General features: G+C 39.0%; 1 protein-coding gene across 1 annotated transcript; it reads right to left on the bottom strand.

Moving 5' to 3' along the window:
- Positions 1–3,588: 3,588 nt before the first annotated feature.
- On the bottom strand, positions 3,589–25,455 carry LOC134884142 (LIM zinc-binding domain-containing Nebulette-like). Its single transcript, XM_063912816.1, has 5 exons — positions 25,172–25,455; positions 22,584–22,678; positions 7,797–7,881; positions 5,336–6,308; positions 3,589–3,708 (listed from the first exon to the last, which is right to left on the bottom strand). The coding sequence occupies exons 1-4, from the start codon at positions 25,238–25,240 to the stop codon at positions 6,003–6,005; spliced, it is 555 nt and encodes a 184-aa protein (XP_063768886.1). The 5' UTR covers positions 25,241–25,455; the 3' UTR covers positions 3,589–3,708; positions 5,336–6,002.
- Between the last annotated feature and the right edge of the window lie 303 nt (positions 25,456–25,758).

Here is a 25,758-nt window from a genome sequence, read left to right as displayed (position 1 = left end):
CAAAATAAATTGTGATATTTAGAACTGTCACAGATGTGTCATGCATTAGACATTTAAAAAATCAGCTCTTCCAGATCTGACGGAATAAGAGGCAGAAATCTTCTTTTTTTTAAACAAATAAATGAAAAAATGTATATTTCTGATAACGATCGGAGAGGTACTTACTTCACTGACGATCAGGCTGCACCTCCTGTTGAACGCTGGGTCAGGAAGAGGGGGCTTTTCATCAGAGGACACCTAAAATACATGCATTAGGCTTCACAGTTTATTATCTATAAAAGATCCCCTTTCTGAGTGAAGAAGCCTCTCTGTTATGTCCTTTAAATCAGCATAAGATAACATCCCTGTTGCACTTCTATTAGTGATATTTCCAAACTGATTATCTGTTATAAAACTGAGACGTTGAAACCTGGAAGGAGACTTTTCTGACTCATGAACCGTTAATCCCTCGCCTCCTTCATCAGTTCCTAAAAATCCCAATATCAGAGGCTAATAATGGTTTCACTAATCCTCTCTAAGCCATATGAGAGCTGCAGTGTCGAGGTCGACACCATGAGGAACAGATCTGCCTGTCAGCACTTCATCAGGAAGAAACCTCAAAGACATTCAGCTGCAGTATGGGAACAATGTGTGTGACGACAGGAGAATAAACAACATGCTGCTACTCGGACAATCAAAGAAATACAGTTCTATAAACAAATGGTGTATCAATGCGATTGTATTCATTGATATTAATTGGCCTTCTTTGGATTTAAATATCCATTTCTTGAGGATCACCTACTTCAGTTGTATAAAATTCGACTTGCTTTAAATTAAAAGGCAACTCAAATGGTTGAAGTAGGGCCTTCGTTACCGGAAGCTAAACTGATTTGTCAATGGAGGTCTCAATATCTGAATTTTTGCCATTTCACAATACAAGCCATCCTGAAATAAGATCATTAAAAAGCTGACAGAGGCATCTCTGCATTGTTGAAACTTGTAGAGTTTCCCAAAAATATCATGCGAGCACAGCCATCGTAGTGTAATCTAAAAGATAGCAAACTAATTACCTGTCTTCTTACATGAAGACAAAGCAGAGTGGTTTTAGGAACTGGCTGATCTTTGAATCATGCCTTTCCTTTCTTTAGTTTCCTATCTGATTATTCTCAGATTATTTGAAGAGCTGAATGGTGAAATTTTTGTCGTATATGTTGAGTTTTAAAAGTCAAACTCACCTCTGCTTCCCAGGATCCTAGAAACTTCTTAGCCTCATCTTCCGCTCCTCCCTCCTCCTTTTCCTTTACTGCTTGCTCCTCTTCCTCCTCTTGTGCTTTCTCAGTTTCCTCCAACGTCTCCTCCATGATTGTACTTCTCGTAGTTGACTTATGAAACGTTTGGGTAACCAGGATCTCCTGCGAGGACTCCCCCCTCTCTTCCTCCTCGTTCTCCTTCTTCTCCTCGGTTGGTTTCTCAGTTTCCACCTCCACGTCCATCCTCTCCTTCTCCCCGTTCAGAACCTCTCTCCTCTCGACAGCCGGAGCCTTCTCTTCCTCCATCTCAGTCACCTCTGAGGAACAAACACATGCTATGCTATTTAGATTTATTCATGCAAAAGTAAAACAAACGTGTTGTGTTGTGCTTACTGACATATCACAGACATATGTATCCTAGCTTGAGATATCTATTCTATTTTTAGTTCATAAAACTTGTATTTCTCTACTAAGAATCATGGAACAGCAACACTATGAATCTCAAGTTTACCACAGATGTGTTTATGCAGTTAAAACGATAATAAGGAATATATCTTCACCAAAGAGTTGTTCCAGCTTCAAACAATGCTATACAAGTTTGAAATCACATGAATAAAGAGGACAAAAACTTCAGGCTGCAATTCACAGATTCCTGCTCAAGGTGATTTTCAGCTTCATCAAAGTCACCGTGTTAAATTCCTCAAAGCTCGGCCTTCCATTTCTGTAAGGTCATCAATCAGAGGTCAGTAATCACGACCTTCTTCATAAACTTTATCACCTTTAGCATCCTGTTCTCCAATGAGCTGGACGTTTCACTCACCGTGTCCGATTTCAATCTCTCTTAATAAGAAAGTCTTTCCAAACTTCAGTTTTTTGCCAAGCTTTGTTTTTCTCAGTATCTTCTGATGCTCTCCGCCTTGACAACTGAAGTCACTGTTTCCTCTGAATGTTTAAGATGCTCTTTTACAGCTTCTTCTTGCGTCTCCGTCTTTTTAACGTCAAAAACCGACTAATGCTGCCTCAGCTGATGTCTGACTGTCTTCTGTCGCTCGTTGGGAACTTCTTATCACTTTTAACGTCCACATTTAGCCCCCTACTCAAAACCTTATCACCACCGTGCCCTTCATCCAAACACAGTGCCAGGCTGGGTACAGTGTGTGTGTGTGTGTGTGTGTGTGTGTGTGTGTGTGTGTGTGTGTGTGTGTGTGTGTGTGTGTGTGTGTGTGTGTGTGTGTGTGTGTGTGTGTGTGTGTGTGTGTGTGTGTTGAAGGTGAAAATATCGTAAGCTGGAAGGAATGCTCTTGCAAAGTTCCATTTTTCCCTCTACTCTTTTTTCTGGTTGTTTAAAGTAATTCTGTTCCCCTCCAGTGAGTAAAGTAGGCTTAAATTATGTAAAACATACGATATCTACTGTAAGAACTGCTGCTCTTCCACAGAACTGAAACATTATGTCTAAAACATGTCAAAGTTACCCCAATTTGTGCAGTAAATTATGTTTAGAACGTGGAAACGTGATCATTTTCAGGATATTTTTGAAAGAAAAGGCAGTTTGTTGCACATTTTCACCCAAAACTAAATATTTAAATGAGTGTAAAGCTTCATTTGGATTATTCTGGATGTACAATAAGCCTTGAATTGTAAGTGTTTTTTCTGACAAGAAATTGAGGTTCTTGCAAAAGAACTTCCTTCTGCTCAGGGAGGTTTGTTTGTCGTTAACTGTCCTGTATGTGTGTTTATTTTAACACACTGACTTTGTGACTGCTGACATATTTCTCAGGTACATAAAGACTGAAAACAAAAGGCAGAAAGAGGATTTTTTATTATCATTTATTGAAAACTATGGTGCTATTTTTCTTCTTTTGATAATGTAAAAGTGGTTTATTTGAAAATATGCCTATTTTTCCTGGAGAATCATCAGTCGTTTTTCTAATCTCAACAGAAAGTAAGATAGAAATAATGTTTATTTCTGCTTTTAAGTGCATTAGGTGCATTGCATCCACTTATTATGAATTCCTGAAGTAAAATATGTGTTTGGTATTTACTGGTATTTCAGTGAAGCTTGTGTTTTTATAGTTTAAAATACGAAAGCAAGTCTCAAATTCCTGGGGATTACACTGCTTAATGCCAATCTTTAAAGCTGATTAAAAGTGTCCGACAACCATTTTGTTTACAGCCTGAAATGTAGCTTACTTGGTGAATTACTAATAATAATTTCTGATATCGTCTGATTTGCAAACACTGTGAGATGTAAATCAAAGACTGATGGGGCAGAAAAAGAGAATAACATATAAGTAAAACAAAATAATAATAAAGAGCAGGTACTTTTTAATCTCCTCTCTGTGATTGTTGCGAAACTCACCATAAAGATGACTAGTATTCCGACAGTGTCCCAACAGCAGCAGGTATCTGGCAGTGAGGAGCGTCAGATGGCAGCCGAGGTAAACAGGACAGCGCCCATCTGCTCATTCACAACGCAAAGCTACACAACAACAACAAGAAAACACTCATTTATCCTCAACAACAACCCGAAATCAGTCGATTGTCAATAAGAACAACAAGAAAACACTTGTTTATTGTCAACAACAAAACACTCATCTATAAGGGCTGTCCACAGAAGTCATGTGAAAATAATCTAATATTCTTCAGTTGACTGAAGTGTGTTTATAAATGAAGTTCAATTCTACTATAAATAAGTTACTCTGCATTACAATCCACAATCCCCTAAAACTGATAAGAGACATAAACATTTTGTGTAACTTTTATAAATTGTGAGGGCATATTTCAACTGAAAAATGATCTTGTGGGGATTCTGTTTGTGATGACATTAGACATATGTTCGCACTGAGTTAATATTACATCGCTGTCAGTGAAAGTCGGGAATATTCCACATGAAAAAAAACATATATTGAGTAAAGCAACTTTTCCACCTCAGCCACTGAAGAGTGTTTTATTTAGTCTTCTAATCTGTATAGTACCACCACCAATAAAGCATAAAAACAGAGACACATCCCAATTACAGAGGTCTTTGAACACATCACGGGTGTAGTGTCTGAAAAACAGCTGAGTCTGAAGTAAACCTCTGGGGAACAAATCCTGTCTCTAGTCGCAGCTAAATTAGGAGGCACAGTTTTCAGGTGGTAAAAAAATGAGAGGAAAAAGCTCTCTGTTTCTCTCTGCGACACAGATAATGAATTCAAGAACACACAAAGCTTTTCCTGTGATCTCGTCCTGATGTGAACCAGGTTCACTGGCAGGAAAAGCACACTGCTCTCCATGGAACACTGACAACACTGAATGCTAATTATGTATTTTCTGTGAGATCAGGAAAAATGTTTGAAACATAAATCCATCCCTCTGTTCTCTCCCCTCGACCTTGATAAGAGCAAAGTACTAAAATAAAGTGTAGGCTGTCGGATGTCACAACGAGAGAGTTAATGTGTGTGAATTAATTAAAGCAGAGCAAATGAGATGAGAGAATCCGAGGTGTATTAACGCGGCGGAATAATAGGATCACTCGGTCAGGTAAACAGAGGAGGGGGAGATAAACAGGGAGGAAAATACAGAAAACAGAAAAAACAAAGGGGAGGATAAAAGGCCGGAGAATCAAAGGAAAGCTGAAATGTGATGTGTGAAAAGGGCAACTTAAATCCTTTTAAAGGAGACTTATTGTCGAGTTTAAGATAAACTGTATCTTTTTGGAGGAGAGATGTAGGTGTTAGTGCAGCAAAAGGGCAGATAAATGTAGAAATAAATGAAGACATTTTAATCCTCTAAAATAAAACCAAGAATATCAGAAATAGGAATTTTCATGATCTAGATTTCTCCTTTCTTTTTATGGAATCATTTTATATATTTTAAAAGCTGTTGTGACAATAAAGCTTTGGAATCTTGAATCTGTGTCTCACATAAAGTATATGGTACCTTTAAGACTAAAATATTAATAACACCTTCTATAAGAGAGCACGGCAGAATAGTGCGTTGTAATGTTTTTTTAATGCACATGAATGAAAGTTTTATGCCCATGGTTTTACAGAAATATTGTTCATGTTTTTAGATGATCAACATAAGAGGAAAACTGTTTATGAGACAAGATGCACACGCACTACCTTGGCATCATCTGCTGAGGGTTGCTGGGTCACTGGGACTCATGGGAGAAGCATCTGTGCACACACACTCACACACCACATATAGGTACATTAATCATCAAATTATAACCTTTATGTTTAGAAGCTGTATTGTTACCATAAAATCAACATTAAATCATTTAGAATAATTAAAAGCACCATTACAAATAGGGCTGAAAATGCATTTCATTTAGATCCACATTGCAAATGTAAAAGAAATACAATTATAAATGGATCATTGTCCTGCTGCAGAGATTCCCTGACCTATGCGGTATTTTATAAGCAAAATAACACAAATTGTTTTACTTACATCTACGTTACATGATACACTCCGAGCTGTTCCGATATAATCAATAATGAATCGTTTACATGATGGGATTCTTCATCCTCCACCTCATTCATTATTGACTTTTCTAAAGACACTTTGTAAAGTATTATTTAACTATTGAAATGGTGGTTAGTCTTCATCCTGCTTGTCTATGGAGCTCTGAATGTCCAATATAATGTTAGACACTGGTTACTTAAAGCATCTTAGAGGTTGTGCTCAGGTTGTCACTTTTTCTGACATGCGACATTAAAACATTTATTTAATTTGTTCCTTCGTCAGTTGTGATTTAATAACTGACATCTTGACTGGATTTAGAACACCTTAAAAATACAAATAACACTTACTTACCCGATTCATTGGTTCCAAAAGAAGCTCCTCTTCATTCATCTTCAACAGTTGTCGATATTCTGTGTGTGTGTGATTGTGCTCACTGACCAAAGTGCACCCCTCACATTCATACACACACACCAGGACCAACAGTGACATAGTGTATACGTGTGTTTGTGTGTGTGTACATACAATACTGATCTGCTCCTGGGTCCGTCTGAGTCTCTGCATCTCTGGAGTGTCGGACACGATGCTGAACCCTCGACCTTTACTCTCCTCAAAGTCCTTCTTATACTTCACCTGCAGGGGAAGAAAACAGAGATGTATTGGAAGGTTATTAAAGTGATATTCCTCTCTAAAAAATGATATATATAAGATGTACTCTGCATTGGTTTAAGTGACTCAAATATTTCAAAGTTTCAGTACAAGTCAATGACAATGTGAATTAATCAAAGCGGCTTTTTAAATCTGGCAGAGCTGGCATTATTGCTCTCTAGTTTAATTTTTAAAAAGCAATTTGCTTTGAGCATATTTGGCGAAATATCAAAGGGGCTTTCAAACTTCAGGGCTGGTGTTATGGCACCACCTCTGTAGCTTTAGCCAGGATGGTCATAATAATACATCTCTAACACCACAGTGTACAAATACTTAGTTAAGGTAACGTTCTCATCATGTTTCTCCGTAGTGAGAAAAGCGTTGTCTCATGAGTCTCATGCAGGGGGGCTGTGACTCCTATGGGGGGCCCTCAGGATTCTTGCAGCTGGGCGCCACATTACTTTTTGTTAATGTTTTTGTCCAAAAATGAACATGTGTGTGAAAATGCTCATTCCAACACATACAAGAATATATTATATAATTGTTAAAAAGAAACAGAAAATATATCATTTAATTAACACAAAAGTGGTGGAAGTAAACTATAAGTACTGCTTTTGACAAGCGCAACACATTATTAAGCACAAACACAGGAAACAGAAGGTTCAGATCAGATTTGACCAACACCTGAGCGTTAGTTTTCATCACCAGTTGGCGCCAGAGGGGTGCAAAAGGCTACTCTAAATAATGTTATATGAACCAGACAGATACTGGGAAGAATAAACTGACACAACTGTGAGCATCTGAATAAGAAGTGATAAATTAATCTGTCATCTTTCATTTCAGAAGTCAGGTTTCCATCCAAAGGTAGCGCACATTTTGAGAACATTTACCGAAGAATGTGCACGTGAAAATGCAAATACATGTTTCCTGATAATACTGTTGTGGAAATCTTATGAGTTAAAAACACCTGGGGCAGCTAATGCTCTTCAGAAAAAGAAGACACAAGGGTATGTATACATGAAGTCAACTCAATTAGAACAGGATTTTGATAAATTCACACTTGAGTTTTGATGACACCAGCTGCTTTGGCTGTGAGACACAAACACTGCCGGGGCACATGACCATGTCTCATCCATAACTCAACTAGGTCAGTGTGTACACTCACACTGCACGCCTCTTTGTCTGTTATAATCACTTCCTGAAGCTCCACTTTAAAGCTTCAGCGCTAATATGAAGTGATTCAAACATCTCCTCTGGGGACATCACACACATGGATTGGATGGTTGAAGAAGAGGAGGAGGAGGAGGAGGGTTATAACATAAATCTATCTCTTAGAGGTAGCAAGTACATGTAGAAGTGCAAGTAAATCCGCAGGTGGAATATCAAAAGTAACTCTTGTGATGTAAATCTAAAACAGCTTCCCCTCGTCCTGATTTTATTTTAATTTGGCATCAAGAAAGGTGGTAACAGTACCTGGCTCTGTAGTTCACTCTGCTGTCTCAGTCTCAGGTTCTCCGGCGTGTCGGCCACGATGGTGAACGACGTCTTGGGGTAATGTCTGAAGGAGACAGAGCAGAGTTTGAAAGTCATTTTTATCCACTAGAGACTCATAATAACAAAAAGACATAACAGAGAAGCAAGGAAATATCCCTTCATGAATACAAACAGTACCAGTAGACATTTTTATGAGCTACAAATACTTGAGTATACTTGGTCCCCCACTAAATGACCTTAAGAATAAAAACTGCCACAGAAATGTATATGTGACATTTGTCAAAGCTGCTAATGAACCAATAAACTCTAAATGGGTGAAATGATTCAATGATGTTCAGATAGATTCCTCAATAACTTTGAACCAATTATTGATATCCCCAAAAATGGAAATGGAAACATAGGGCCTAACCTATTTCCAAGACAAAATCATTCTATGGAGCCAACGTTTTATACAGCCATTGCTGCAACATCTCTGCAACATTTCCAGGAATCATGGACCTCTTTGAACAATGAAGCCTGCAGCCGTTGCATGCTGAGAGTAACCTGAATGAGTTAGAGATGATGACATTAGCAGGGACAATGCCCCATTGAGAGGTTCAAAATAAAACACGCTGCTGTACCTCTCTTTTTCCCACAGGACCCTTTGGAAGCTTATTAGTGACCTTAAGATATATATTTAGTTTTCTGCATCTACAAAGAGCATTGTTGAGTGTAAATGTAAAGCTTTTGTGTGCAGGAAGCATGACCACAATGGAGCAGGGGGGACAATAAAGACTCCTCCCACACTCAGGAGGAACTTTAAAGGTGGCTTTATTGTAGGCAATGTTTAGAACAGGAGGATAAACCCTGTGGAGGTGACTATTAAAACCATTACTTATACTTCTTTAGGCAACGTGAGTTCCAGGAAAACAACTCTGTAAGACTTTTCTGTTTTCTTTTTGTATTCTTTAGCAGGAAGAGAAAGAGAAATCCAAAGGAGCTGAAACAGATGAAGGAGGATTACAACATACAGCACAAGTGTAGTTTCAGCAGTGTCCTGTCAGCTGATTCATTTTGCCTGCAACTCTTTTTGCTTCTGTGAATCATGGACACCACCAGCAGCATCTCTTCTGCACAGAGTGTCCCCTGAACTGTCCTTCACTCCTCTCCTCCCACCTCTCCTCTTTCTACCTCCCACACTCTTCTCTGCATTTACTACTCTACGTCCCTCCCACACGCTCTCCCTGCATCTCTCTCTTGCTTTTATTTCGATTCAAAGGTAGTCCTTGCACGAGTCTACGGTAGCTACATCACAGTCGACACATGGAGAAAGAGAATTTGTACCCATTTTGTACCCACTTCATCCCCCTAGGAAACCCATGTCTGTGAGCTGTGCCATGTTTCACTATGTGACACTGTACACCTCTCATGTCCCACCCCTGTTTGGTCCTGGAGGTCGAACACAATGCACACACTATGAGAGGAACCTAATACACACGAGAGAATCACCTGTTGGCTGACACCAGTCTCAGAAGTTACACATTGAATCATGAGAATGTTGTTGTAGATGCTTAGTTTATAATCATGATAACTATTACAGGCTGTTGGGGTCTTTACGTGATGATTAGCAGAAGATCACAAACAGTCATCGTGATCTTTACACCTCAGTTTGAATCCACACTCATAATGACGCTGTTATAGTCACAAAAAACCCAGAGGACCCAACAAGTTCCCTCTGAGTGGAAGAGAAGATAACTAGGACAGTTTTGCTTCTCATCTTTGGAGCAGCCATTTTCTTTTTGGCAACTAATAAAGCTGAAGCTTGTGTAAGTGCAATGAGCCTGAAAGGAACATATCTACATGAACTGGCAACCGTTGGCCGTGAAGTCTTCGTTTACATGCCATATAAATAAACTTGCCATGCCTTACATTTAAACTACCAAACCTTTAAAGGATGACTGCAGAAAATAAACTGGCTTATGATTCTGAACGTTGTGATCGTCAGGATAACATCACATTGTGATTCTGGTTTTGTTTTGTTCTTTATATATTCTTCCTTCTGTCTCAACATTTTTGTCATTTTGAACAGAACTTGTATTCTCTTTCTGTGAGACAAAAACAGAGAAAGACTTCCTGTAGAGGCAAGTTAGCTTGTCAGAGAGCGCAACAGAAAAACACAGTCAACTTGCGTGTGTGTGTGTGTGTGTGTGTGTGTGTGTGTGTGTGTGTGTGTGTGTGTGTGTGTGTAAATGCTGGCTTTTTCTTTTACCAGCAGGCCTTTTGTTCACTTCTGCTACTCTTAGCTTTAGTGTTACATAAACACACACACACACACACAAACTAATTTCGTGTTGAAGTTTTCACTTCACCTGTTCCCGTCGCTACTGGCAACCATGGATGCTTTGTTCGTTTGGTGCAACCCGATACTTTGAGACAAAGAGCTGCTCTGTGGGATACTTTACACACACACACACACACACAGCTAGCCAAGGTACCTCTCTGTGCAGGCCGGACAAGCAGCTCTGCACAGTGACTCAGTTTGTGTCGAGTCTCTAACAGCCAGCTGACGTCTGTAGGACACAAATAGGCCTGTAAACAGCTACAAGTCGCTTGTAGCTGTTTACAGGAACAGTCAGATTAAATGCAAAATAGCAAAAAATCTTCGATCAAGCTGTAAAAACACGGAATACTACACTTCCCATGATGCAACACAGAACATATTTCAAACGCCACCACTGACATCACTCTGACATTATCAGCTGTTTTACCTCAGACTAAAAAAAGCTCATCCAGAGCCACAGAAAACACAAGCTAGTGTTCAATCACAGATTTAAATACAAGCGACCAGCAAATATCTATTGATGTGAGAGAAAAGGTGGCATTATTCTATTCCTACATTTCCCATAATGCCACTACAATTGTAACCAAATAACACACTGCTTTACAAACAATATGAGGGTTTTCGTCTCCAGACATGAGCTAAATATACCCATAACACACTCAGACACATCCTGCCTTTCAATACATGTGTGTGTGTGTGTGTGTGTGTGTGTGTGTGTGTGTGTGTGTGTGTGTGTGTGTGTGTGTGTGTGTGTGTGTTTGTTAGATACAGATTTAGATGTACCATTGTCTATAATGTGGCTGTGACATTTGCCAAACAACGACAGTCTCTTTACTCCCAACAGCAGTGACGCACAACGAGCATTGAGACGTAGTGTGTGTGTGTGTGTGTGTGTGTGTGTGTGTGTGTGTGTGTGTGTGTGTGTGTGTGTGTGTGTGTGTGTGTGTGTGTGTGTGTGTGTGTGTGTGTGTGTGTGTGTGTGTTCTGATCTTGTTCTACTCATTTGTTTCATTTTTTGCACACCTCCATAGAATTGAAGCTTATGTAAATATGAAATGAACATAATTAGAAAGAGAAGTTTAACTTTCTGCTGCACTAATGTGTATGGTTGATGTTTGGTAGGGTCCAAACTTCGCTATAAAGTCAAACATATGCATGAAAACTATGCCCGAGGCTAATGATGAAATGCCGACATGTTGATGTTCAGCAGGTGTAATGTTCACCATCTAACCTTAGCATGTTAGCATGTGCTAATTAGCAATAGTACAACTGAGGCTGATGGGCATGTCTTTTCTGCAGCCACTTAAAATGTGAACTATGTTGCTAGAGAAAAGTCAGAGGATCAAAGTCATTGTAATGCATTCTAAGGGAGAAATAACTCCGTACAAATGTCATGTTTAAGATTGTATGTGTTGTGTCAACAGTTTCCTATGAGAAAAGCATGTTTCAAAATGTATAAGTTGCAGTATAGCTGTTGGTAGGAGACATGGCTGTTGTCATGGCTGTCCCTGCAGCTAAACAGGCTAGGTGCATGATGGGAGATTGGGTCAGTGACTCCACATGCCTCACTGTCGTCAACAACAACAAAAGGCACCAGCACAGGAGAAGTTCCTGTACTGAGTGACATAAAGCAACATGGATGCTCTTTTGGTGAATCACTGATGAGAGACGGAGGAAGAGGGGGCAGGGAGGACAGCTGACTGTGTGTTTTACTGTGTGTGTGTGTGTGTGTGTGTGTGTGTGTGTGTGTGTGTGTGTGTGTGTGTGTGTGTGTGTGTGTGTGTGTGTGTGTAGTCCTGGCCTCTCTCCATCTTCCTGCGTAGGTGTTGATGAAGCTCTCTGTGTGTGTTTTTCTCTGTGTGTGTGTGTGTGTGTGTGTGTGTGTGTGTGTGTGTGTGTGTGTGTGTGTGTGTGTGTTTTTCTGTGTGTGTGTGTGTGTGTGTGTGTGTGTGTGTTTTTCTGTGTGTGTGTGTGTGTGTGTGTGTTTTTCTGTGTGTGTGTTGTTGTGTGTTTTCTGTGTGTGTGTGTGTGTGTGTGTGTTTTTCTGTGTGTGTGTGTGTGTGTGTGTGTGTGTGTGTGTGTGTGTGTGTGTGTGTGTGTGTGTGTGTGTGTGTGTGTGTGTGTGTGTGTGTGTGTGTAGTCCTGGCCTTTCTCCATCTTCCTGCGTAGGTGTTGATGAAGCTCTCTGTGTGTGTTTAGGACAGACTGTAAGCCCTGCTGACAGTTCTGCAGGACCACAGAGAAATATCAGATGAAGAGGACCGACCGTATCCACTGAACCCGGTATTATGTTTAAAATAAGACATGCGTGTATCACAGTGTACATGCAGTGAACTAAGAGCAGAGTGAGTGTTTGTAGGTGTGCTAAAACTACTTAAAATATGCATTCATATTTCAAACTCACCTTCTCAAAACTGCTTTTGATGTGTGATCAATGTGCTGAATATTTAAAGTGCGTTTACAGGGTAAAATCAATAAAAACCTTGGGAGGAGCCATAAAGGACGGACAGACAGCAATATAGATTAAAATATAATACATTTACAACAGTTATAATCAAATTACAACAATTATTAAGTATATATATAAAAAGAAACATGATGGATCCAGGAGGATGTCAAAGATTCTCCAGGTCAATAATAACGTGGGCATCAGGCAGGACGCACACGCACGCACCACGCGCACACACACGCTTCATTATATCCAGCTGACGGGCAGTTCACCAGCAGTCTGAGGTGCTGTGTGTGTGTGTGTGTGTGTGTGTGTGTGTGTGTGTGTGTGTGTGTGTGTGTGTGTGTGTGTGTGTGTGTGTGTGTGTGTGTGTGTGTGTGTTCCTGCTGCAGCCCACCACGCTGAGTGTGTGGTGCGCTTGCTTTGCAACCAGTGGCCTAGTTTGATATCAGACACCCTGCTGCATGCATACACCCCCAGGCACTGAGTGATACATTGTGTACAGTGACACGCATATTCTATACACACACACACACACACACACAGTATCTGCGTACATCACTACACACATCATGATCCATCAAAATTACTTTTACTGCAGAAAAAGTACTCCCACAAACATAAAACTCCTGCATTAAAAACCCATCTAATAAAATGATGGGCAGTAAAATGCAGTTCAGGAATTTAAAAAATAGATTTTGCTGTGACTGTTAATAAGTCCTTTATCCTGATTGGTGGTTTAATCTGAAGCAAGGCCTCATATTATAAAGGACCATCATATCTTTATTTGATCGTACACATTCTTCACTGATATTTAACGTTGAATAACATGTTAAAATATACATTTTCCACATATTTTCAGACCAGTTTTCCAGATATTTAACATATATTTTTTACATATATTTTTTACATATATTTTGGACATTTTTTGACATATTTCACATATTTATTTAGGGACATTCTCCAAGGCATTTTCCATTTAATTGTATGATTTGTAGGATATTTCTCCATAGATTCTTCAGGTATTTAGGACATTATTAACACGTTTTTTCATGTTCCATTACAGATGATTGTATATCCTTTATATACTGTTGGCTAGTTTAACCTGCAGCAATGTATCGTACCCTACAGAACCATCATGAGATTAGATAAGATGTACTGAAATGTTTGTACTTTTGACTGTGAGAACATCACAATACTAAAAAGTTTCTCATTTTCTGCATTTTGCAGCTGATGGAGAGGCTTTTCACAGACATCAGGAGGAGAATGACATTTAAAACTCAAGGACATGAAAGCTGAGACTGTCACCTGAGCGTTTTATTTTCTGCCATATTTTATTGATTATGCAACCACAAAGAAATGAGGATCAAATAAATGCAACAAAATATTCTCCACACATGTTCCTCAAAAGCAGAAATCGTGCTGGAAAGAAAGTGTCTGTGTTTGACGCACTCTAAACCTGCAGTTCTTCGATGACTCGTGTTTAATCACTTCACCTTTATCACCGACTCTTAACGCTTATTAACTCCTCTCACGCTTTTCTGTTGGTGGCAGCTCCTGATAAAAGACCATGACAAAATGTGGGGGATAATTCCGGCTGTTATTAAAACAAGAGATATGATCACGCAGAGGATTTAATGGCTGGCTGCCAGGCTGATAATCAGCTGCGATTAGAACAGTTCAGACTGAAGCTGTGTGTAGAGAAAGACATTAGGGAGAGAAAATACAAAACGCAGAGAAAGTCGAGAGAAATTAAGGAGTAAGTTATTTAAAAAATGGAAAACCTCTTCATAAAAAGCATCCTTCAGTACTTCAACATTATTATCTTGCCTCCTCAGTGAGAAATAAACCTTCCCTTATTACGTCATTTCAAAATAACGTGTGAAAACATCCAACAGCTTTCTAATTCTTGGGACATTTTGGAGCATGAATCAACACCACAACTGTGGAGAAGAGCAAGGCAGAGGAGGAGATGAAAGCGGAAAGGAAACAGGAGAGGAGCGTTAGGAGGAAAGTTTAGGAAAGGAGAGGTTAGGAGATGAAGTAAAGGAGAAGAGAGGAGAGGAAACATAAGAGGGGAGGAGGAAAGGCAAGAAGAGAGAAGAAGAAAGGAAAGACAAAAGGAAACAAGGAGAGGAAAGAGAGGTGAGAGGAAAGTAGAAAGAAGAATAAAGGGGATGGGATGAAAGTGCAGAGGAGAGGAAAGAACCAAGGATAAATGAAAAGAGGAAAGGGAAGATGACAGGAAAGATTAGGGAACATGGGAGACAAGAGAGGAAAGGAGAAGAAGAAGGAGAAGGAGAAGAAGACGAAGACGAAGACGAACAAGAAAAAGAAGAAGAAGAAGAAGAAGAAGAAGAAAGAAATGATGGGGGGTCAAAAGGGGAGGAAAGGAAAGTTAGGAGAAAAGCAGGGAAAGGTAAAGCAGATAGAAGAACAGAAAGGGAAGAAAGAGTAGCGGAGAAGGAAAGTAACAAGAAGAGAGGAACAGGAAATAAGAAAGGAAAGGAGACGAGAGAGGAAGTGAGGAGAGAAAAGGGAAGAAGATTAAAAAGTTAAGGAGGAAAAAACATGTAAACGGAGGAAACTTAAAGAGGAAGAGAGTCCTCAAACTGAATAAAAACAAAGAAGCAGACCTCTGGTTCCTCCTCCAACATCATGATGAGAAAACAGCAACACTGGGATCTGTCCTCTCTGTCCTCCGTCTTTGTCTCCACTCATTCATGCATAAATCACCCTCAATAGAGACACTTCTCCTCCCTCTGTCCTCTCTTTCCTCTCAAATCCTTCACTGTTCATTCACTTGTATTAAAGCTGTGTGTATCCCTGCCTCTCTCCCCCCTCCTCGTCTCCTTTCCTGCAGATTCTCGGCTGCACACCATGACAGATTTTTGGAAGTCTTACACAAGTTTCCCCTCGTATCTTCCACTCTCAATATGCTGCTCTCACCATCTCTGTTTCAGATTCCCAGTCTGCTTTCAGCTGGGAGATTTGTTTAGTGGCGCTGCAGCAGGGTAAGATGTGACTCCTCTGCTGAGCCTCCATAAATAATTCTGTTCCCAAATTTAACATTTATACATATTTCAGTTAGCTCTTATTTCCAATTCCACAAGAACCACTCTTCACACTGACATACAATAGCTCTTTACAAATCTGGTCCCCCATTAACTGCAGTGTTTTTCTTCTTCCAAAAGCGTGATCAGGAATACCAGGAGCGAGTGCGTATGGCCGAATCTAAGTGACCACACTGGTGGCTGACAGGCGGTGAAGCATTTCAGGCTCTTTTTAAAAGGGAAAATATCTGATCTGTTTCAACACAATATACTCCGGTCCAGCTAAAACAAAAGTCTGGGTGAAGCACTGGAGACTATCAGAAGGGTAAAGATGTGGAGGTATTCTAAATACAGATTTCACTTTAACCAATCTTAACTTATTTAGGTGTCTAAAGTGCCTCCACAGCAGGAGGCTACATGTCTTAGCTTCCTGCTGCTATCCTGTCTGTTTATACAAACTTCATGATGATGACTATGTGCACCTTGTAAAGCTTAGCCTATCAATTTGATTTTCAATTATTCACAGGGGATGGAAAATCTCTACTTGAGTCTCAAAGTGTCTCTGGTAAGCTGCAAACTACTCATATTTTTTAACACACGTTTCTAGAATCAGGGGTTCTGTATAAAACCGTCGCGGTAATCCTGTTTAACTTAGAAACTAGCACGTCTGTCCGTGACATTACCAGTCTTAGAAATGAGGATGTGTGTGTTTTCGTTTGTGTTAAACTAATTGTTTATTAGTTCTATTACGGTACAGGTGCCCAAAGTGGCCAAAAAAAGAGTCACACTTTGAATAAGACGCTTCCATGTAGTATCTGAACAAAGTTTTGAGGAGCTCCAGAGAAGTTCCAGTATCGTACAGAGTGACTCCTCCTACAAACAAATCTCTCTTTAATATATTCTTCACAGGTGGAATGATGATTAATCCCTTTTATGTCAGGAATTATGTTGCTGTATCACTCTAAATAAAGTGGATGGATGGATGGACTATTTTTTTTCCAATTCTGCAACTAGAGTGTCTGAACTTGGACTTTCTGGCGAAGCTTTGACTTTATTGAGGCCATTTTATTTTCATGGGAGCTTGTGCACTCCTGATGTGCCGACTGTAGCGTTAATGTGCGCGTAGGCTCACTTCAAAGCCCAAAAAGCAGCACCCAGAAGAGGCACTGCACTGATAGAATTCAAAGAAGAAGGGGTTCCCTCTGTGACTGAGAGGCTTTTTTTCCACCTCAGTGTAAATGAGATAACACAGCTGCTGCAGGATCTACTGTCTCAGGGGACCAGAGATAAAAATGTTTCTCTCTGTTTCTGAGGCACAAAGGGGGCGCAGTAATCTGGGTGATGTGGGCAGCAGCGTTACATAACCACACACTCTTTATCACAACAATCTGACGCCTATTAACACTCACACCGCATGTGGATTCTTGTTAACATGTCCATTTACACACAGACACGGAATAACATTTCAGTTGTGTCTTCCTGTTCCAACGAGCGGCTGGGTGCAGCGTTACATAATCAGCTTTGATTAATACTAATTAGCATGAAGGGTAACTTAATTAATCAGAAATTCCTCACACAGGAAGACGCCTGGCTGTTTCTGCTCTGCTGATCGCTGCTGCTTATTTAAGATTCTAGCAAAAGCACACACAAGAAAGAGAGATACTCATTATTCTGCGTCTTGCTGTGATTTCTGAAGTCACAAGTTTACCATTTCAAAACAAAATGCCAAGGGGGGTTTGCAGTAATTTCATAAACTAGATGCTATTATTCGAGATTTTCTGGTGAAATTAGAAACATCAGGAAAGACCTACATACATGACTTTAAATTACTAGCATGCGGAAGTGTGATGGAACATTTGGAATAATTAAGATATACATTTATCAGGTTGCATGAGTCTGCATACCACCTACCTTTTTTATGTTTTTAATGCAATTTATTCCGTGTTTCAAACCAACGTTAGCGAGGCTTTTAGGTAAAAAGTTGATCTGTGACAGTTCTTGTAACGCACAGTGGAACTATTACAAAAAGACTGAAGTAGTATTTGGAGTATGAATCCAAGTCCTCTACAATCAAGATCACCTGCTTATAGTTAATGTTAGTTTAACATCGCACATTTGAAACCTGTGAAATGTTTATGATTTCAAGTTGTGTGAGTTTCCACAGAGGACATTGTTTAAGCAGTGAACTGTTAATCAAAACAGTGAACGGAGGTCATAAGGTATTCTAGTTCACAGAGGGCAGTCACACACTACAGATTAAAAGCATCCCATGATCACCTGCCACCGGAACACATGTAGATTTAAGGTATATGCAAACATGTACAAAAAAAGGGTGCCGCTGCAGAAATATCAGGTATCTGTTTTTACATTTAAAAGTAAGTGCATGTTTTTGTTTTACTGAAACAAATAGCTATTAAAAAGAATCAGAAATCCTTTAATCTTCCCACAACATCCTTATCAAATTCCCCCTAAAAATACGTATTTTAGAGTATCTATTTCTCTGATACCTCTCCATCTTTTTCTGATGCTTAATCTTTTTCTGCTTATCAATTGTTGGATGTGGGGCTTTTTCTTTACGAAGCTGTTTCTAAGAATGTCTAAATGTGTGAAATAATGCCTGATTCTCACTCCAGTGTATGAAAGTGGAAACCTTTATTCCTGCTTGAATTAGTCCTTTATTAAAGTCCATGAGTTATAGTGTTGGGTCTCATGTGCTTCTGTAATCCTTTAGCACACTTTTTGTCAGCACCCCCCTCCCTCAGCCCTTTTTGAGCTGCAGGGAGGATCTTAAGAAGCACGGGACCCTGCTCAAAAGGTCCCTCTGCACAGAGGTAAGCTATGGACGTCTCCTTTATAAAGCATCGACAAAGTGATCCTATTGTCATGCAGTATCAACTAAAGGCAGGCACTATCAGTCTTACCTCACTTCAAAATACAGATTTAAAGTTTATGGTGCATTTAAATATAATAATCCAAGCCCAACATGCCTGGTACAAAGGTTTTTGGGGTGCACTAAAGTTGAAATGGACCTGAAACATGCTGCTGCCAACACATCGAGCTAGCATATTGCTCTGTGAATTCAAAAGCAACAGAATGCTTATTTAAAAAGTGCCCTTTACTCAGTCCACTAGTTTAAATGGACAGAATTCAACAGCAGCAGCTACAAGACCAGGAAGTCCAGGCTCCACTACTTGTGTCTGATGTTTAACAATCCAAGCCGCTACAGAAGAAAAAAATAGAAAGCTATGTGTGTTATTTTTGTTGCTGCAGCCACAGCTTAACAATGGAAGCATGACACAAACAGCCAAGAAAAACAAAGCACACACAGCAGAAATATCACAGGAAAAAGCGTCAGAAGGAGCCGTGCACGGACTCTCTTTAAGTTCTGTTTGTGCACGCAGCGCTGCATGTAACACCGAGGTGCTAAACCCTCACTGAAGAGAAAGAATCCCTGCAGGATGTTTGTGCACCGTAAACAACTGATGCGCTGACTTCACAGACAGACTGACAGGAAGCAATGTACAGTACGGAAATAATTACACAGATCAAGAAATCAGACTTATAGTTTTGCATTTTCCCAAAAAAATACATTTGTTTAAATTGGTATTTGGTATTTTCAAGAAGACAAAGATCAACTTTATTTCTCCCTGAAGGGAAACACAGTTTTCAATGGAGAAAACTGATGGGAACGGGAATGAGGACATTTCTACGTCAATTTGTTTTACCAAATGACAGCAAATGCTCTTCATTTATACATAACGAATGGAAATCGATGTTTTCTGTCTAAAAAATAGCTGAATAAATAAACTAAAGATGATTGTTTTGAGCACATCGATTACACATATATAAACCTGAGACACATGTTGTGTTTTAATAGCAGACGTGTGTGGAAGTGGGATGAACATCCTGCAGGTCCTTATTGAGCTGCTGTGACACTCTTCAGAAAACACACTCTGACGTAGTGTGTGAAGCAGTGAGGAATGTTGACCTGAAATAACCGACTGAGTTATGAAGGAAAAAGGTCACGATAAGTTCTCCGACTTTTATCTACAATATAAAGGAGACTCAAACTACAGCCTGTGTTTCTACTTTGGATTATTTTTCTGCTGTAAAACATAAAACTGTAAGTAAAGATGTGCTGCTGCCACAAAGAGAACTACAGTGCCCATGATTCAATGCACTTTCACATTTAGTAGCCTTGTTGTTGATACTTTACCACTTAGAATACATAGATTTCTGTAATTAGTTCAGGAGTCATTTCGAGTTGAATGTTGCATCATAAACAGTTATTACTGAACTTAGAACTAGAGGGCTCACTTTTCCTGTATGTAAAATCAATACGACGCTCTTGCTAACGGATCAGAACCACAATAAACTGCAATCTATGGGCAACACTGCGGCACACACACTTACATCCTGCACTCTAAAGACTAATACACTCTCCAAAACACAAAGGATGTACCACACATGCTTTACTTTTTTTTAAAGCTGCTATTTTTGAATGTGTGATGAGAGGCCTGTTGTCATAGTGAGGAGGAGGTTATAAAACATGAGTGGTCGTTCATTTACAGGCTGCCGAAAACCAAATGCTGCATTTACAGGTAGCACGCATTTTAAGGAGTTTTTGGAGCTTTTGCAGACAAGCATATTATGGTTTAGTTCTGCAGCTACATTATAGATGAATCAACTTGTCTTTTGTACTATAACATGTCTTTAAATGTTAGGTTTGTCCGTGAAAACCGTACACTGTGGTCAAAACCCGACAATATCCACTTCAAAAGATATCAAAAACAGAGGAAAGCTGCACATTTCCAGATCTGGGAGGCTGGAAACTACACTTTTTGCATTAAAGATGTATCCTACAATCATTGGCTGTTATCATGAAGGTTACATTAAGAGAGAAAATAACTAAAATAGACAAATGGAATAAAAGTGTATTTATGCTGAATGAGTTCCAAATAAATCTTCAGGCCAAGCTCTAGTAAACATTTTAAGATTGAAATACTATAATAATAAGAATAAGAATAAGAATAAGAATAAGAATAATAATAATAATAATAAGATTAAGAATGATAATAATAATAAGAATAAGAAGAATAAGAATAATAATAATAATAATAATAAGAATAAGAATAAGAATAAGAATAAGAATTTAAACATTTGGGGAGATTAAAGCTGATTTCATACGGTAATATTCAGTAATAAGGGGACCAAAATATGCCCCCTTAATATGACTTATTTAATTTTAATTGTTAGGTTAATAATTATTTTCAATTTAAGAATTATTTCAGGTTTGTTTTTTCTTATAATTTATGAAAACAATGTTTTTGTATTTTGGACAAAGTACACGTAGCAAAACATGTCTCCATAAATAAAAGGCAGAACAAATAAAACACGAGAAGGGACAATTTTGCATGAATTTTTGCCCAAAAACCCCCCTAGTGTGTAGGTAAAAAAACTGAAAATCCTTTTTCAACAACTTTGCATCAGAGTTCGTCTACTGGGAATCTATCACACCAATGATTAGAGGACACCGAGTCCTGGAACATTGCATGTGTGTGAGTGTGAATTCAAACATGCACGTTGTCCAAAATGTTTCAGCAGAAAACGAAACAAAGCCGCTGTGTTTCCCAAGCCGAGAGGAAAAGCCTCTGTAACCTCACAGGGTCAAAGGTCACCGTAACCCCTCTGTCATTAAATCCACTGTTGTGAGTGTGTGTGTCTGTGTGTGAGTGTGTGTACCTGTGTGTGAGTGTGTGTCTGTCGAATCAATGCTGGAAGGTGAGAAGGGTGAGCTGGACAAAGTGTGTTTGTTCTCTTCTTGCTGGCTGTCACACAACCATAAGAAATAACAACTAAAGGAATCAGTGGCCCAACAGCTGGAACAGCGGCAACAGGAACCTCACGTTTACTTTTCCACAAACACGTCCTTAAATATTGCCAGAGCAGCCGATACTGTGTTCCCGTTTTAAAAGTGTTTCCCATGTCTGCCTTCTTCTGCTGTTCCCGATTGGGTTTACTTCCTGTTTGCCTTCTTCTGTTGAATTCTCTGACGTCCTACGCTCTATCCGCTTTCCTAATTCCCCCCCTTGATCCTCCTTAGCAACGGTCATTATTATGCTTAGCAGCGGTGGGTTAGCGAGTATTAACAACCTCTGAAATGTCAAAGTATATTTCACGGCAAAATATATGTAGGAACGTACAATTCGTACTGAGCAGACGTGCGTGTTTAGAGTAAGAAGACAAAAAAGTCCAAAGGTCAAAGGTCAAAGCCTTCCATTCTGAGAAGACACAAGCGCAGCGTTGTTAACACAAGCTAACATTTCCCATGCATCAAAACATGGCTCCTCTGAGGTTTATAATGTCTCTGGTGTGTGTGTGAAGGCTGTGCAATAAATGTGGGTGCAACGTATACATTACAGAGATAATAACAAGCAGAGCATGTTAACAGTGACAGTGACGAGAGAAACCACGCACAGACTCAGGGCCGGGCTCAAAAACAAAACCACAAAAAAAAAAACCTCCAGCCACCAAAACCATCGCTGCTATAAAAACATGAAATGAGCAACACGCAGATATGCAGGGCACAGAGGCAGATAATAACACAGTGCAGCCACAGGATGCTGTTTATACTCTGTGGAAGATCACAAATATATAAATAATAACTTTCATTGCAGGATAGATAGCAAACAGTAAGCTAACTGGCGGTACAGTATAGCGATTATCATGATTACCCAGACGTGTGATTGTTGATTTCACTGATGCTCATTACTGGGGCTCTGCCTATAGTATGTCTTATTATTGACTCTAGTGGTGTTTTTTGTATGTTCCATTGCTTCATTTTAGGTCATGTAAGGTGACATTGAGCACCATTTAAATGAAATATATAGTTTTATTTATTATAAAGATATAGAGAGAGAGAAGGATGGGAGATGAGGACTCACGCGTTGCAGTAGGGTTTCTTGTCGTAGCCTTTGTAGTTCTTCATGTTCAGCGTCATCTTACAAACCTCGCAGCTGAAACATCCTTTATGCCAGTTCTGGAGACGACACACACACACACACACACACACACACAGAATCAAATATTAATATTGTATTTGTCATTTTAAGCCTAAGAGTCACTCTTGTGTTGCAGGCTTTTGACAAAAATAATCTCCTGTTAAGGTCTGCATGTTTAGTGTTTGACCACATCTGTCATCAGCAGATGTGGTCTTGTTGTCACATGACCTAGATATTGAATTTAGGTTGTATTTGGGTGCAGAAGGTAACCCCTGTATCTCTTTTCAGGAGTCACAAGAAACCATTAGTTTGTTCTGAACTCTGTTTTGCAATTCAAAACACACAAATATAACAGACGGTGCAGGAAGAGCAAAAACACACTGGCCTATTAGGGGGGAAAAGACGTTCAATTATAAAAACGTGATGGTACCCACTCCCATAAATCCTTGTGCGTACAGCTTAGCTATCTGAACTAGTTACTTACACAGAATTCATTTAATGGCTTCGTATTGTATGCGCCATGAAAAGGTATATTTAGGCGCTCTACGTAGCGTAGGTGTTGTGGCCAAATGGGTGCTTCAAATTCTTAGAACAACAACTAGAAAAGGTCCATGATCAGTAGAAAAGCCATTTGATGTGGCTGAAGCATTAAATATGAAGTCATATTGGGAACAGTTATTGAATTATAATCTGGATTTACAAATCTCCGCTGCTTTGGAGAGGATAATTAGATAATTGTTTGTTTCTAAGGACGGGAGAGAAACTTCTCAGCTTTACCGATTGTTCTTTTTCTGTCAATCAAACAGCAAGGAGGGGACTGTCTGTACTGCACTTCCTGTTGATGCAGTTTGACTGTTGAGAACTAAATATAAATACAGTAGGAGGCTGGAGGAAAATGTGACAGTGAAGTGAGTCAGTCTACTGACAAACATTTGCTCCTTTAATATCCAGTTCAAATCACCCTCCATCTCTGCTGCGTTAGAATTCAAACCCTTGGAGTGAATAAGTATTACATTTTGAGTTTTACATTAATCCTGTGATTGATCTCAATTAAAGATTTAAATTAGAAAAGTAGAATAAAGACACCTCGCAGTTGCATGTGTAAAATTGTCATAATTCTCTGTCATCTCTTACAAGACAATATACTCAGTCTTTTAAAATACAGGGCAGAAGGTACATTTACATAGTCTTGGATCCTCCTGATTTGATATTGAATGAGTTCTTCTTTTCGCACAATAAATGATGCAGTATTTGCTACAGCTCTGTGTAATGGGAGTCTTTTATAGTGAAAGGTGTGAGCTAATAAGATGTGCAGAGCTGCCTACATGCTGTTGTGTCATCGGATGCCTCGTAGGACAGACGGTGAATGCAGAATATTAATTATTAATTTAGCACCATTATGCAACAGACTTTTGCAGAGGTGTTTCCATGCAATCACTTACTTTTGTATACTGGCATAAAAAGAACATCCTTTTTAACAAGACGGCCCTAAGATTGACCTACTATGGCCCCTATTTATGACATAATGTAATTATTATGACCCCTTAAAATCATTTAATGGTCTTAATATGTATTTACTATGTGATATAGTGGTCTAGCTGAATTTCTGTACTGTTTTCTGTCTTGGATTTTTATTAACATGATTTCCTTAATGAACATTTTCTTGGTAAACCTATACATAAATAAATAACTGAAATAAACACCGTGGAATATTGTACTCCACCAAGACTTCTTTTGCTTTACTAGCTACGAGTAAAAGTAGTGATACTACAGTTACAAGTCCTGCATTCAAGATCATACTCAAGTAAAAAGCACAAAAGGATTAGCATCAACATATAACTAAAGTACTACAAGTAAAAGAAACCCTTGTGTAGTGTGGCTATTTCAGAATCATATACACAGTATCAGATCCTTGTGTTCTAATCATTGATGCATTAATGTGCTCATCACTTTAACGCTACAGCTGGTAAAGTTGGAGCTAATTTGAATGACTTTAATTGGTTTACCTTTTGTATGAATAACCTCAATCTGCAAACAATTACTTCTGTAAAATAAATGGAGCAAATTACAATATTTTCCTGCAGGGGGGTGGAAGTATAAGGTAGCATAATGTGCAAATATACTCAATTAAGTACCTCAAATATTTACTTATGAACAACATTTGAGTAATTGTACTTTATTACATTACACCACTTGAAAATACACAATGATTGTACAAGTTCCTAATATCTTTTACAGTATCGGCATAAAAAGTAATCTATATTATTGAATTATCATGTTTGATATATTAATATGATCAGGTTGTTGTAGCTGCTAAAGGTAGGTACATGTCTTATAATAGCTTGTCAATTTCATAAATGGAGTCTTATCGATATCAAAATAATATAAATATAAATAACTAATGCTGAAAGTTATGACCAATGCTATAAAAATATATAGTACAGTACTTAAGTAAACATACTTCCATTCCACCACTGAGAAGGAATACATGATTCTGGATGTTTTGTTCTTAATCGACAAAAAGTGCTCACCTTGTCCAGGCAGCTGACTTTCTCAGTCGGGTAAACGATCTTCCCACAGCGGGCACACTGGGGGTTCATCCTCCACACCTCCTCTGTGGTCCAAAAAGGATAAATTCCACTGAATATAAAAGAGGTGGAGTTAATGTTTTCCAGAAAGACAGCCCCAACTATCCTCACGGAGACACTCTTCAAGCTGCGTCACTGTTAAACAAGCGGGGAAAAATGTCAAATGCACCCGAGAAACGGCGTCTGTGCTCCGTCACTCTGCAGCTCAGAGTCCGGTGTGAAGGCTGGATGCTGCGCTGGGACTGAGCGAGTACAACCGCAACAAGCAAGCGGAAGTTAGCGCGGAGAAAACCGGAAGTGGATTTAAGTTCCCTTCAAAATTAAATAATAAAGTCAATTTATATCAAATAAAATGAACGAAATACAAAAACAACAAAATCTTTTTTGTCTTTTCCAGTTTCAGTAAAGTAATGAAATAACACAGATTCATTAATTATTTGATTCATCAAACTGTACATTATTTAACTGTAAGATTAATAAATAACCATCAGTGATTCCTGTAACTATGAAAAAGTGTTTTGGTTAGCTAT

Source organism: Eleginops maclovinus, chromosome 21, assembly GCF_036324505.1.
Source record: "Eleginops maclovinus isolate JMC-PN-2008 ecotype Puerto Natales chromosome 21, JC_Emac_rtc_rv5, whole genome shotgun sequence".
NCBI lineage: Eukaryota > Metazoa > Chordata > Actinopteri > Perciformes > Eleginopidae > Eleginops > Eleginops maclovinus.
The sequence above is the reverse complement of the archived record's forward strand: the minus strand, read 5'-3'. Positions and strand labels throughout refer to the sequence as shown.